This window comes from Penicillium atrosanguineum (genome assembly GCF_028827265.1).
Source record: "Penicillium atrosanguineum strain IBT 20685 chromosome Unknown utg000007l_segment0_segment0, whole genome shotgun sequence".
In the NCBI taxonomy this organism is placed as follows: Eukaryota; Fungi; Ascomycota; class Eurotiomycetes; order Eurotiales; family Aspergillaceae; genus Penicillium; species Penicillium atrosanguineum.
This window is the reverse complement of record NW_026623139.1, coordinates 2,248,492-2,263,281: the sequence shown is the minus strand read 5'-3', so window position 1 is coordinate 2,263,281 and position 14,790 is coordinate 2,248,492. Positions and strand designations below refer to the sequence as shown.

Below are 14,790 nucleotides of genomic sequence, written 5' to 3'. Positions count from 1 at the left end.
TTCTTACTCTCCCTGACGACCACCCCGATCACAAGCCGTACCCTCCGGTTCTAGCCGGTCGCCTTACCTGAACTTTCTCTGCTCTTACAAGCAGCGAGACTGAAACAGGACGTTGTTCCTGCGCCCTCGAGAAAGACTACGCCGCGAGCACCCGCTTTCGCTCCGGTTCGGCATTCAGCGCACAACGCTTCGAAAAGGCTCGTGAGCCGGGTTCTACACCTGAAGACATCGCTTGTTCGCCCTAGCAGATAACAGCTGCATTATTGCCTCGATCTCGCCGAACACCTCAAACCCAAGGCGGCAAAAACGCGCCTGCGCTAATAAGAACGCCACCAGACAGGCGGACCAAGTCAGAAAAATCGTGAACACGAAAAGAGCAGGACTCTGAACGGTTTGCGCAGGACAGGACGCTTGCTGAAGCTGTCCTCCACTACGGGCACTCAGCTGTTCGCTGGGTCGTGTCATGGACTTCACGACCATTCTGAATCGAAAGAACTCTGCCGCAGCAGCTGTCGCCGCAGAAGCACAATTACAGCAACAATACATGCAGAATCAGTTTCACCACAATTCCGCCATGAAGCCCGAGCCGGGTGCCTCCGACAACTCCGTCGGCGCATACCCTCCTCATGCCGTTGCCCCGGGAATGGACTCGGGACTGGCGGAGTCTTTCTACTACGCTCAAGCACAAGGTGCCACCCCTCGGAACATGGCCTATGTCCCTGGCGGATATGCTAGCGATGCTCAAATGCAGCCGGCGCCCGTTCCTGCAGGGAGGAGTAGTGCTGATGCGCCGCCCAAGACCTTCCACTGCTCTACTTGCAACAAGGGCTTTGCTCGACGTAGTGATCTCGCGCGACATGGTAACGTGACTCGTTCTTGGCCCTTCTGAGTTAGTACTGACCGTTCATGTCTAGAGCGAATCCACACTGGTATCAGGCCCCATGCCTGTGACTGGCCTGGCTGCGGAAAGCAGTTTATCCAACGCTCCGCCCTGACAGTACACTCTCGTGTGCACACTGGTGAGAAGCCCCACATGTGTGAGCGATGCGGCAAGCCCTTCAGCGATTCTTCGTCATTGGCTCGGCATCGTCGTATTCATTCTGGCAAGCGACCCTACAAATGCCCGTACGCCAACTGCCAGAAGACATTCACTCGTCGGACGACCTTGACCCGTCACCAAAACCATCACACCGGCACCATCGAGGAAGCTGCTGCTGAGACCGAGGCCAACCTGCGTCAAAATAAGGAACGTCGGGGCCCTGGCGAGGGAATGTTCCCCGACCACGTGTCTATTCATTCTGCTCCGTCCCCTGCCCAGTCTATGTCCCCTGGTGGTGATCTGCCCCCTCTGAACATGCATCGTTCGGCCGGTGATTACTATATGGGCAACGGCTCTATACCCCCTCATGTACGCGGCGACTTTTCGCAAGGCAGTCCTCGTGCTTCTCCTACAGCGACTTCTCCGTCTCTCTCCAGTTATGGTAGCGCCCCTCATGCGCGCCCAGCCATGACGTCTCACCCTTATGCTCCCCCGCAGCCGCTCGAGCCTCCGGCGAACAACGATCACCGGCCGAACAGTGTCGGCGGGAGCCCTCACATGACCAGTCTCGGGTGGGCCTCGCCTTCTCACGGCAGCATGCCCTCCCCCGGCTCAGCCAACGACTTCTCCTACCCTGAGCCGAACGGCCCAGCATACCCAACGTCAATGCCTCCTCACATGTATTTTCCCAATTCAACAATTCGGAGGCCTGGCTCAACCGAGCCGGACCAGTACGAAACCAAGCCCCGGATGGGCGAGCACACCTGGTCTACTCCCGTATAACCAGTGCTCTGAATCGCTTCACAGCTCCACCATTTCCTATGTTGACATCGTTTTATTGCATCGTTCCCCTGATTCCCATGGAAACAAGTAGCTTCCATCGTTCGTTCGAGCTTTTGCATCTCTTATCTCTTTACACAATTTATATCTATATGGAGGCATTCCTCCTGGAGTCAGGACTGTCCATCGTTTTGTTTTTTATTACCTTGTCCTCCCCCACCACTTTCCACCATTTCCTTTGTTTTTGCTTTGCGGATGACATGGCTTTACCGAGACACGACCAGACGAGGAAACAGCATAGATAGAGCGCAGGACCAGGGATCGGGTTCGTTTGGGGTATCATTTGTACTGGATTGGGAATAGGGAATGGGTTTTCTTTGCTTGGGAGATCTGGCCCCTGAGTGTGGTGTCTGGTTGGTATCTGGACTATTTTTTGATTTTTGTTTGACTGCGTTCAAGTTTTGCATATCGTCCCTGTTTTGCTTTACATTTCCTTCGTCCTTTTCTTGGGTTTTTCATATACATCTTTTTTCCCCCTTAATATCCGCTGTTGTATTGCTACCTTGTCTTTTTTCTTTCCTCCTTTCCTCGATTGTTTGATCTGGTCTCATCGCTTTTTTCATCTCACATTTTTTCTTTGTCGCATCGAATACCATTTTGTGAAATGAGGACTTCGATCCCATTCATGTACTATAGCTGTGTATAATAGAGTTGCAGTTTCTTATCTTCAAATCTTGTCTATTCTGCTCCAATCTATCATCGAAACAAGCAATTAATAACAATCTACGAGATGAGCGGATCTACTCCGAACGTCAGGAGAATCTCAAACACCCGCCTCGAACAAACGTTCTAGACCTTGCCTAACCATCACTAGATCCCTCAACATCACCCGTTTCAGGCGAAACTAGCTTGTCGCTAGGGACCCATCCTATGTAATTCTAATTCCCCCAATTCCCCCCCCCCCCTCAACCACAAAGCCTTTTAATACAATAGACAAGGCTGCAAAAATGACATGTCCAGGGTCCCCAAAATACGAAGGTACCTATCCGCTCCCCAAGGTCAACCCATACCACAATGACCTCATGAAACACATAATAAATAGAGATAAAGAATACTGTTTAAGGTATAGACCTGGTGGACCATTCAGGGGCATTTCAACTCGAGGCAAGAAACCCGCCTCACGTCTGAGCCACGTCTATGGGGCGGTACGAGCGCTACCGTAATATACGGGGATTTGCATGATCTACAATCTAGTGTGTAGCGGTGGTCATGGCTGAGTTGTAAGGAGGTTTTCTTTTTTTTCTTTTTTTCTTTCCTTATTTCCCTGTTCTTTTCTTTTTCTTTGTCGCCTAGGCTGGGTGGAGCTAGGCGGTTCACGGTATTACGGTTTTGGGCATGTACATGAGTTGAGAAGTTCGTACCCGAGATTTTAGAGCAGGAAAGAAAAAATGAAGTTAACGGTAGGATGAAAATGAAATGGAAAACGAAGGTATCAAGTTTGTGGCATACCTTGAAACAGAGGCTCTGGTTTTGTTCGTTCGCTAAAATTAGATTTGTCACTGCCCCTGAAAAGCTCCTGTGCCAAGAACTTTGGCAAAATCAGGCGTCTTCGGATGTTGGCGAAGCGGTCTCAGTCTCGAAGTTGCTTTGCATTGGGTATGCTTCGTCACATGAGTCGATTTGGGGGCGAGAGTGAGGAATGTCTCATGTTCATACCAATTGGATTGTTGCCCGCAAGGTTGTTCCGTGTCAGGACTCGTATTTATGTGGCGGGATGCAGTGTCGGGGATTTCAATGTCTAGAATGAAGACTCGGTTATTATCCCTGCTTTGGAAGAGAAAATGGGATTGATAGCTTCGTATTTGATCATATGTTTTGTTCTGTGGGAACTGGTATCAAATGGCATTCTTGTTGGGGGTTGGGGCGCGTTTGAAGATGGGTATATAGGTCAACTGGTGCGAGGTGGGAGTACATACCAGGATGCCCTTGCAAACCACTCCATGAACAAGTAACATTGAATTTAAGGCAGAATCAAAATGCATTTTCCAAATTCCCTCGCTCTGTTCTTCTTGAATACTGCACTAGGCTGTATGTCATCATACACCCACTCGTCAGCCCTACTAACCTTCATTGTATAGCAGCTGGAACGGGGTGCGGCGACGCAGACGCCTGCCTCGGCACCGAGTTCTGCGCCACAGCCACCTTCACGACGCCTATTGCTACGACTATCACAACCTGCATCCCAACTCCCACTTGCCTGGGAGTTTACCGTGAGTATAAGGATCTCCCGGTTGCCCCACTCGTTACTGAACGTACGTAGAGGACTGTTCGTCTGGCGGCCAGACTGTCGGCAACTGCTGTTCGGAATACTGCGCCGCTACCAAGTGTCGGTCGACTGATGGTAAATGGCCTGATTGCCAGGAGGATGGATTCCCCTGTCTGAGTGACGGCAACTGTTGCTATGGGAATCAGTGTGTTGCGGGACGTTGTGCTAAGCCGTTGAGTTGAGAGAAGGTGTAAAGCTTTACGGACTTTATACTCTGTTCCAATATAGCCCGACCGAGAGGATGATCTAAATGGGCCGAAATAATCGATTCTTCAGTTCCTGCTTAAAATCTTTCTGTGCATCTCCGGACAACTCTCATTAGATACTTTTCTAGGCCTTTTTTTATTCTTGTCTGTTTATATGATTTCGAATTTGTCTGAGGAGATAAGACACGAGCGTGTGTTCAGAGCCATTCTCATTACATATGTAGCCTGGTTTGCAATTAATGAATGGATCTTAGATTAAAACCCTTTCCAATCTAAATATTAATATGGGCTTAACAGGATCTCCGCTTGCTGCTGGAATGTCTTCATTGCTGCCTTCCACAACTCAGGCCCAACACTAATCCTTGCGACACCAAGATCGCGAAGCTGCTGCACATCCAAGAACCCATCGCCTAAAGTCAACTTCACATTAACCATGCCCCCCAAATCTCTTACCAACTCCCTAACCTCATCACCAGAAACACCCCTCCCTCCAGGCCCGCCCCAAACAAAGACCGTACAAGCCCCAGCTTCCAAAAACGCCCGTCCCCTCACCACCGCATCCTGAATACCCATTCCATCCTGATAAAGCACATCCGTCCGCGCATTAACCACAAAATCTGGAACACCCGCCTCGGCAGCAGCCCTCACAACAGCCCGGACCCTTGCCACCGCATCATCCAACGCCCTCAATTCACCAGTCTCACTATCCAGATCCTCGATATTACACCCCACCACACCTAGTTCGATGACCTCTTGGATTGTGGCGGAAAGCTCGGCCACTGAGCCGTAACCGTCCTGCAGGTCCACCGTTACGGGCTTGGTGCGGTTGACGGCGTGCACGGCTGACGTGATAGATTTTAGCGCAGATAAATTTTGGGTCTTGGTAAGTGCTGTATCATCTACGCCGATGGTGGATGCAATTGCGAAGGAGGCTGTTGCGACGGCGTGGGCGGTTGGCAGGGAGGCGATTATTGTCGCGGTTGCTGCGTCGTAGGCATTTGTAAGAATGATTGGGTCGCCGGGTTGGTGGAGACTGCGAAAGTGTTTGGCGATTTTGTTTTGAGGATTCATAGCGTTATGATGTAGGTGGATTTCCGTGGGTGTAGTTAGTTATTGTTACGGTTAGTAGGCAATAGTTTGGTGGCTAGGGCGGCTTTTATTGCGTGCACGGAGTAGATTAAATGGATTTGAGATACGAGAACGTTGCTCTAGAAGTATCCAATGAAGTCAAGTCCGTCAAGTTGACCCACGCCGACCTGGGAACACTAGGTACACTTAGGTACACTAGATACAGACCCGGGTACTGGGTATTACGTGCAGAGTCGATCCGAGTCATGCAATGCAGGACAAGACTCGTTATTATCTGTCTCAGACTATCACGGCACTATTGTAGTCGCCCACTCGGTCTAGCAGCAAAGCAGCAACACAAGCAAGGGGAGTCGGCCATTCCCCGCTTTTTTTTACACCGGCCCAGAATTGAGAAATCACGATCGGATCGACTCAAAGGGCGGAAATGCAGCCGAAGCCACAGCCCTGTCAGAAGCCCCGGAGCGCGACGGGCTCCATTGGGGGCGTGCATGAATGAGTCCATGCCGTGCAACAGGACTGCCAATCAATTCGGTGTAATTCTTCTGTACGTGTATCCTCGGTCCAGAGATCTTGGGCACTCCTAGGGCTTACTGATGGTACATTCTCGTCTCGCCCATAGCGTCGGGAAATTTCAACCACGGGCGACCCTGTTCCACCTCCTGCTGGATCCGTGCCTACGTGCATGAACGAGGGGTACTGGCATTCCTTGGCTCTGTCATAGAGGTTGCGCAGCTTGGAATCCTGTGGTATGTGCATACCATGATTGTGAGAAGACACTTACATCGAGGCAGACCAGGTGCCTAGCCCAGGTGCTTAGGTGCTTAGGTTCCTAGGTGCCCGGATGCCAGATGCACAGGTAAAGGTACCTAAGTAGTAAGGCGACTGCCAACATTTCCTGGCAACGTTTCCCGGCAACACCCGTAATAAATTACCTTTTGACTCCGCTGGGGGGGAAGTGGGTTCTGGACTCGGGAAGACCCATTTCTGTCAACAGGCTCTCAAGCTCTCAAGGTGCAAGTGCATCAGTGCAACTCTTTCCCCTCTGCCTTTGCCCGCTTAATTCGGACCTTGGGGATGTACAGCGTTACAGCTCGGGCTTCGGAGGAAAGGGAAGTGTAAGGTATAGTGTAAGATGCGTAAGATGGTAAGTCCGTAAATTGGTAAGATTGTAAAGTGAAATGCGTAAGATTTGTACTCGAAACAGACAAAAGAAACGAAAATAGCCCTACCAGGGTGGAGAGATGGTAGACTACGTCCCATAGACTATGTCCCAGGGACCGTGGGCTATATACTACTACTGTTCCCATTATGATTTCTGAAAGGACGGAAAAAAATCTGAGACTGAGACGGCGCGGATCGCGCTTCCGAATGGAGATCAACCCGAGAATCACCACGGCCCTGCAGAAAGAAAAGAGGCAAAACGGAAATGTAATTTAATTGATTCGCACGTTAGAACAAAAGAAACCTGTAAAGAAAGAAAAAAAGAAAAGAAAAGAAAAGGGTTTTTCTTTTCCACGCATCGGGAATCCCCTGTAATTTACCCAGGGAATCGGCCCCGTCAGCTCTCCCCACTCTCCGCTTCGCCTTGCTCGCCCTCTCCTCATTCCCTCTCCTACACTTTCACTCTCTACCTTGACCCTCTCACCACCCAACTCTCCTCTTCTTTGCGTTTGCATTTGCATTCTCGAACACTCTGCCATTTCTGGCCCCAATACTGTCCTCGATCTTATGGCGTATGGTGTCGCCTCACTTCCCCGTGCAGTTGGCCGCCTGACCTGCAGCTCTCACGCTGCCATCCGACACTGCTCGTACCTCCGAACCCTCCCTTCCCAATCCTCCTCCCTCACCTTTCACTCGTCATGACGACTGGTTTCGATATTCCGGAGACTGGGCTGTCTCTCCGGCACGGAGAGCAGTCCGGTGAATCTGCCTCCAAGCCAGTTCAGATTATGCGTCTGAACCTAGTCCAGAGCACCCTCGACGAGCTGATCGAAAGCCTCCGAAACAATCAACCTGCTCGAGTCCGTCTGGGGAAACACCCGTCCCTACACTACGCCGGCAAATCCCATTCCTTCCATACCTACCCCGAAACACACCGCTCCGAGATCTACCACAGCTCTTCCGACAAGCGGAACCTCTACTTCACGGGTGTGCTGAGCCACAGCCTGGAGGTGGAAAAGGCCAGGGCCGCTACTGCCGCCACTGACCAGGCCCTGGCCAACCTAGAGGAGAGTCTCAATGCCTTTGAGCGAGGCAAGGAATCCAAGAAAACACACATGATCCAACACCCGGATGAATTGAGGTCTCTTCGTGCTGCTGGAGGCTCCGGTCAGCGAGGCCCTAAAAGCAAGGCTGGACTGGAGAAAGAACGACTTCTTCGGACGGCTGCTTCCCGGTCTCTGACCTCTAGCCCGACTTTGGGGTCTGCCAAATCTCCGGCCCCCATTCCGACGTCCGCTCCGCTCTCGCAGACCAAGAACAACGCCCGGCACGAGGCCCTTAAGGCACCTTTCATCCACCTTCTCGCCGTCCGTGCCGTCTCATCCAAGTTCCTGGCCCGTCAAACCCGTTCCACGATTGAAGACTGCACGGTCCTCGCCCAAAAGTACGGCAGCGAGAACCGCCTCAACCGCGAGAAATACGACCTCAAGGACAAGTCTTACAAGGATCTCGATGTGTGGACCTTCCCCTACCCAACTCAGGACGATCGGCAGGAGGCAATTGAGAATGCTGTTTCAGCTTTCGATCGTATGCGGATTTCCCGTACCGACAAGCTGTGGCAAATGCTTCTCCCCAAGGGCGAACGGGGCAAGGGCAAGTGTCTATCCCGACTGAACCTCAGCAATGGCCCTGTCAAGAAGACTACCCAGGGACGATCTCAGGTAGATGGTGGTGACGACTCGGGCAAGAACGGTGACACTACGGGCAACGAGACGGACCGACGCACCGCCCCGTCGAAGACATCGGACGCTCCTCGATCGACTCCCGCCCAGAAGCCTCCCGCTGGAAAGGCTCCTGTCAAGGGACCTGCCGCCAAAGGGCCCCCCAAGAGCAAGAGCACCAACAACACTACATTGACTGGCCGGGTTACGAAGAAGACTGCCGCCAAGCCACCAGCGAAGACGGATACCAAGTTCAAGTCTGCGGAATTCGTGCATGACTCCGATGATGATGATGAAACCCCCGATACCGCTCCTTCTCCGCCTGCCCCCGCTCAACGTCCGAAGGAAGAGAAGACAGCTCCTTCGAAGAAGCCTCAGGCTCCTATTAAGGCTCCAGGCAAAGCTCCGACTAAAGCTCCGGCTCCTGCCAAATCTCGCGCCACCAACAATGCTCCACCTGCATCGAAGTCTACCAAGACTGAATCATCGACTCCCAAACTGGAGTCTTCTCAATCCCGCTCTACCACCTCAGCTTCTTCCAAGCGACCTGCTCCACGAACCTCGACGTCTCCTCAGAAACCCTCTCCTCTTGGGTCTTCCCCTCCTGCCAATGTATCCGATGCCACCGGTCGGAGCCGCTCTGACAGCCAAAACCAGTCTTCCAGCTCGTCTTCTTCCCCGCTCATCTCCCAACTCGCTCGTGCCAACAAAGCTACGACTGGAACAGTTGCTCGGCCTTCCAAGCCTGTTACCTCGACCAATGGTCCCTCCAAGTCTGGGCTTGTCGGCAATCCCTTGAAGCGCAAGGCGGAATCTGACCGATTGGCTCCGCCCCATGCAGCCGCAGGACGCACGACCGGAAATCTCGACCACAAGCGTCGCCGGGCGGTCAGCACCTCTAGTGGAGGTAGCACCGGCAGCGCATCTCCACCCTTAAGCCAGGAGATTCTCCGGGAGCAGCTGCGGGAGAAGTCCATGAGATTCAAGAGATATTATGCAAAGTACCTCTCCTTGCATCGCACCCTCGACACCTCCACCAACCCTTCATCAGCTGATCTCAACAAACTCAGTCGACAGCATGATATGCTGCGAAGCATGAAAGAAGAGATCTGGGACGAACACGCCAGACTTAATGACGGCATCTCTCGTGATTTCTAACGATACCTTTTTCTGCATGGTGGCGACTGTGGTCGTATTCACCCACATGGCGAAAATCTAAACCCTCAATTGACAAGATCGACAGCTCGGCGTTTTTATCCTCATTTTATTCTCGCACATCTTGCCTTTCCGTTTCCCTGTTTTTTTCCATCTGCATATCCCCCTTGAAACCCACTGTGCATTCCTTCATATCGTGATTTTGTGGCATAGACTTTTGCATTTCTGCTCCTATTCCCGGGCACCAATACACATGCATTTTATCAGAACACTACTCGAAAATCCCTATGGTGCAATTTCCAATGTCGACCTCGTATTCTTAGAGTTGATCAACGCCTTACCCCGGATCAGCGAACCGAACATTCACAGCTGCTAGCGGGTGGTGGGTACCGTCCTTCCCTCGTGATTCGCGAGGGCGCACGTGGCCAGGTCACGGGACTCTGTAATATTACAGCCAACAAACAGAAACAATACACTGGTTTACGTCATCAACTGTTCTCCCACTAACCTGCATTAAGTCTAGCTTCCGTGGGAACTTGGGAAAGTCGAATCTCCATCTCAAGAGCATCCAACACGAACGTACCCGTCCAATCCTCGAGCAATTGAAGCTATCCTGGTTCAAGGAGCGCGACAATGACTCCCCCCTCACGCGGACGGGGCACCAGTCAGCGAAGTCCGACCGTCCTGGTAAGAAAGCCCCCGCCCCCCAAATAGCAATTACCGTGCATGGGTTACTGAGACAGCTGTACGGAACATAGGTCACCGACTCCCGCGACCAACAATCTGCCTCTACACCCCGACGCCGACGATCCCCGGCTACAAGATTCATCACCGTCGATAATGTCCTCCAATATGCCTCCGACGTTCCCTCTATGCAGCAGCGGCAACCGCCGCCAATTTCGAGATCCCGCCGCCTTGCTTCAGCCACTGGCGGCTTGATTGGTGCCGGGGGCAACAGCTCTACTGCGATCTCGGGCTCCGGCGGAACTATCGGGCGCCTTGCGGCGCAGCCGCGTCTGCCACCTCGAACGACTAAGGTTAGCGAGAAGCTGGTGCTCTTACCTGATACTGGTAGTGTTGGAGAGCCGGATGTTGAAGAGGATGATGAGGATGAGAATGAGGACAATGATGTTATTGATGAGGAGCTTGTTGAGCAGCTCTCAAGGGAGAGACATGTTGATCCGGATGTCGTGCGGCAGCAATTGCTGGCGCAGAAGCGGCTTGCTGGTGACTTTGGTGTGGACAATGATATGGCGCCCCTGCTGGCTGACGAAGAGCACCAGCGCAAACGACGTGTTGGGCCTGAGCGCGCGAAGAGCTATGCAGAGCGTCTGCCTAAGGCGCGTCGGACAGAGAAGCTTGCGCGTGTGACGGCATATTGCACGGCGCAGGCGTATAAAATGGGGTCGTTGGCTTCTTTTGTCAAGGAGTGGCATGGTGCAAGGACGAAGCTTTATGATGATTGTCTCTACACTGCATATCACACCCCTCTGCTGCCTGGTCATGAGGGGTATCGCTTGCGGAGTAGTCCGGTGGTCAAGTTCCCTGGTGGAAAGTCACTACTGGATGAAGAGATTGAGCGGAATGAGCAGCGTGATCACCATGATGATTACGAGGCTGAGGATCATTCTGTTGGTGGTCATAATCGCCCTGGGGAGGGGCATCCCCATGAAGCTTCTCCTCGGGACTCTGAGGAACATGGTTCTGGGGAGCAGCATCATCAGGGATTCTTGAATCGCATTTCCGAGGAGGACAGTCGGATTCAGGATGACCAGCAGAATGTATCCAGCAATAATGGTGGTCTGCATAATTCGTCTCAGTCTGGACCTGATGGAGAGCATCAGGCCGAGCCAACACCTCGTCGCCGTCGATACAGTTCTGATGATGGTCCAGTATTCCGGGAACGATCTTCCCCACCAATGCCAGCATCACAACCTCAAGCCCCCGCTCGGACTCTCTACAACGTGGCTGAGATGTTCGTCTTCAGCTACGGCGTGGTGGTCTTCTGGAACTTCACAGAGCGACAAGAGAAGGACCTGCTAGCAGATCTGGCATTCGCTACCTCCTCGGCGACTGGCACGCCCATCCCGCTGACCACAATGCCTCTCCACGAAGAGGATTTCGAAACCGAGGAGTTCCATTTCGAATACTCCACCGAGATTTCCCGCCCGCGTGTCTTCAACGACATGATTACCCTCCGAAGCGGCGACCACATGATCAAGCTCGCCATTAGTCACGGTATCTCCCAAAGTACCAAGCTATGCTTCTTCGAAGAGGTTATGGCCCGCCAAATGGCAGATGCAAAGGACGTTCCCCGCCGCCTCGCCATGACAGGCCAACTAGGCATGAAACGCGAGGAAGTCTTCCGCATCCTAGGCCGTCTATTCAAGAGCCGCGTGGAGGTTAATCTCTGTAAGTTCCATCCCTCCCATATCTCAGATCATACTAATAATCCCAGCATCAAACATGCTCGACGTCCCCAACTTCTTCTGGGAAAGCGAACCGACCTTGTGTCCCCTCTACATCGCCGTGCGCGAATACCTCGAGATCAAACCCCGTATCCAGGTCCTCAATGAACGCTGCCGCGTCTTCCTAGACCTCGCAGAGATCCTCTCCGACTCTATCGCCGATAACCGCACTTCCCGTACGTCTAACCCCCTCCCCTCCCCTCCAATATGCAAAAACTAACAACCCTAGACCAAACCTGGATTATCATCATCCTAATCATTATCTCCATCATCGTAACCTGCTCAGAAGTCTTCCTTCGCTTTGGCCTCCTCCATTCCAGCCAAAACACAAACTCCAACCCGGCGAGTATCATCGCCCGCGCAATGGGCCGCTCTGTGCCCCCTTCGCCGCCAGCAGGCTGGTCCTATAATGGGGCGAATATTCCGCCTGGATGCATTTGCCCTTCTGTTCCGCCTCCTAGTGGGTCGAATGTTGGTGGGTTGAGTGGGTATGGGCTTTGATTTGGTTGTTAGTCACCCCGTTCTGTTCTCTAGAACGGGTTCTAGTATTTGTATGTTTTATTGAAATATGGAAATATGGTGTACTGGTGTTATGGGTTGGAACTGGACAAATACGATCCAACTGATTGCCTTTCAAGTGTTACATATTGATATTATGTGGAATGCGTCGATTGGGTTTTATCAGCTCGTTAATTCAACCTTCCGTGTGGAACTTTAAATCCATGACTCTTTTCCTTGTGATCTCAGGCGTATATATAGTAAGTACCTACGCGATGCCTGTGGGTAACAATGACTTCCATTCGGAATATCTAGAAAGAAGATGACTTCCAGAGGCTCGGCGAGGGTTCGAGGTGGATTAGAATTGTCACCTGGACACCATTCAGTACAGAATATATTTAAGAGCCTTCCCGAGGTTACTCAATTAATGAACCCGTCAACCTTATAGCATTTTACCCGTAACGGTCCCTGCCCTCTTAGAAATAAGTCATATGTAGTATTCCACTCTCAAGGGATGATACCAGCGCCCGTATCCCAAATCAACTCAATCCCGAACATAACCTACGTATCCTACCTCATTACAAACACTCCTGCACGTACAATAAGACTTAGACTCCGATGACTAACATCATAACAAGTCAGTTTGGCCGAGTGGTTAAGGCGACGCCCTGCTATGGATCACAGCTCCGCCTGTGAACTGTAAGGCGTTGTGTTCGCACGCACAGGTTCGAATCCTGTAGCTGACGTTTACTTTTTTTCCTAGTTTTTTTTTTTTTTTTTTTTTTGTGGGGTTGTTATTGCGAATGTGGACGTGGCTTGTTTTATAGAATCCACTGCATGCGGCTCTCTGATTGGTTAAGGTGGGAGGATTGACCGTCTAGATTTCGTGGCTAGGGTCAGGAGGGTTGCATGTTTACTGGAGGTACACTATACTATTCGCTACACCTCACTATCCGAATATTTGTCCTGGAAGCTTTCTGTGTACACTAGAGGACAATTCAAGGATTGGCATCGCAAATTATAGTCTGCATGTGATGTATACTGTACTATTCACCAATAAACTTTGTATTTGGGTACCAGATTGGGTTGGACTATGTATAAGGCCGGCTTTCAGTGACCCATTGTTTATGCAAGGTATTTGATATTCTTTGATCTTTGTTATCTACAGCAATATCAAAACACTGGAAGCCTTTCAACTCCCGCGTTCCGATATTTGTAAGGTTTCTTTATCGATACATATACTCCCTTTCGAGGCCCCCGAGGTTGTTTCTTTATTGCTCGGGAGTTTCAACTCAATTATTTGAAAGGTGAGTAGTTTCAAAATGCTACCCCATGACCTTAAGATGCTGCGCATTGTTCTAGTCCAGGACACAAAAAGGCCCGAGGAATTCAGCGTAGGTGGTAATATCGATATCACACACAATCACATTATCCAGCTTCAAGTAACTCTAGCAAACTCAAAGATCATCTCAAAAACTTTGCATTATATTCTATCCAAATTCAACGAATTAATACAAATTTTAAGCTATGTATCAACCACCACCATTCACCATGACTGATCCACCCCGCAGAGGCAGCATTTTTGACCGAATATGTTCTAGCATCTCTCGTCGTAGCTCACAAAACAGTCGCCGGTCCAGTACCGCCTCTAACAATAGCCGGAATGATAACGAGGAAAGTACAGGACAAGGCCTACGGGACCAATTGAACCGCGTACGTCGCCGCGTCAGTAACGCTACTGACAGTCAATTTCGCCGTCGTAGCAGCACAACCCAGAGACCAGCCCCTCGCGAGGCTTCACAGCTCCCTGTTCTGCCACGTGTGTTTCCTACAGGACATCTTCATGAGCAATCTAGCCAGAGTGAACAGGGAAAACCACAGGAAACAGAGGAACATGTGAAATGGACAGTCGACCCATCAACTGGTAAGTCTAGAGGGGGAAGTAGAAGAGCAGTGCCTGTTAAGCAACGGCAGACTGAAGCGCCTAGCACGCCTGGTACCCCGGCTACGTCTGACACTCCTACTACGCTGACAAATGCATGTTATTGAGAAGATGTTTAGCCTGGATGGAAAGGTTAATAAAGCCTGTTTTTGAGATGGGGGGGGGGGGCGTTTGAGAAAGTGATGTTTGCGCTTAGGCCGGGACAGGCCGGTGATCGTAAGCTTGAGTATCCGGAAATGAAGAAGATAGCGCAGGAGTCTGGGGATGAGAGGATTGTGTTGTCAGGGAAGAGGAAGGAGAGGGAGATTCAGCTGTCTGTTGCTAAGAAGTGGTAGTAACCTCATAGGGGGACGGAGGAACTGAACGTAGCACTGGAGGGTTTAGTGGTTTTATGGTTACGAGAAG

The 14,790-nt window shown here is 51.3% G+C and overlaps 5 protein-coding genes across 5 annotated transcripts; 4 read left to right on the top strand and 1 right to left on the bottom strand.

Moving 5' to 3' along the window:
* Window positions 1-463: 463 nt before the first annotated feature.
* N7443_009049 (putative C2H2 finger domain protein) lies at window positions 464-1,822 on the top strand (the record flags this gene model as incomplete). Its single annotated transcript, XM_056889105.1, has 2 exons — window positions 464-860; window positions 915-1,822. The coding sequence occupies 2 exons, from the start codon at window positions 464-466 to the stop codon at window positions 1,820-1,822; spliced, it is 1,305 nt and encodes a 434-aa protein (XP_056738407.1).
* A 2,033-nt stretch (window positions 1,823-3,855) lies between these two features.
* Window positions 3,856-4,327, top strand: N7443_009048 (uncharacterized protein; the record flags this gene model as incomplete). The annotated part of the gene is made up of 3 exons (XM_056889104.1): window positions 3,856-3,907; window positions 3,958-4,089; window positions 4,140-4,327. The coding sequence occupies 3 exons, from the start codon at window positions 3,856-3,858 to the stop codon at window positions 4,325-4,327; spliced, it is 372 nt and encodes a 123-aa protein (XP_056738406.1).
* Window positions 4,328-4,630: 303 nt separating this feature from the next.
* On the bottom strand, window positions 4,631-5,422 carry N7443_009047 (isocitrate lyase/PEP mutase family protein; the record flags this gene model as incomplete). Its single annotated transcript, XM_056889103.1, has 1 exon — window positions 4,631-5,422. One exon carries the CDS (start codon window positions 5,420-5,422, stop codon window positions 4,631-4,633), a length of 792 nt encoding a protein of 263 aa, XP_056738405.1.
* Window positions 5,423-7,299: 1,877 nt separating this feature from the next.
* On the top strand, window positions 7,300-9,480 carry N7443_009046 (uncharacterized protein; the record flags this gene model as incomplete). Its single annotated transcript, XM_056889102.1, has 1 exon — window positions 7,300-9,480. One exon carries the CDS (start codon window positions 7,300-7,302, stop codon window positions 9,478-9,480), a length of 2,181 nt encoding a protein of 726 aa, XP_056738404.1.
* A 630-nt stretch (window positions 9,481-10,110) lies between these two features.
* N7443_009045 (RMD1 family protein) lies at window positions 10,111-12,446 on the top strand (the record flags this gene model as incomplete). The annotated part of the gene is made up of 4 exons (XM_056889101.1): window positions 10,111-10,164; window positions 10,236-11,889; window positions 11,936-12,121; window positions 12,175-12,446. The coding sequence occupies 4 exons, from the start codon at window positions 10,111-10,113 to the stop codon at window positions 12,444-12,446; spliced, it is 2,166 nt and encodes a 721-aa protein (XP_056738403.1).
* Between the last annotated feature and the right edge of the window lie 2,344 nt (window positions 12,447-14,790).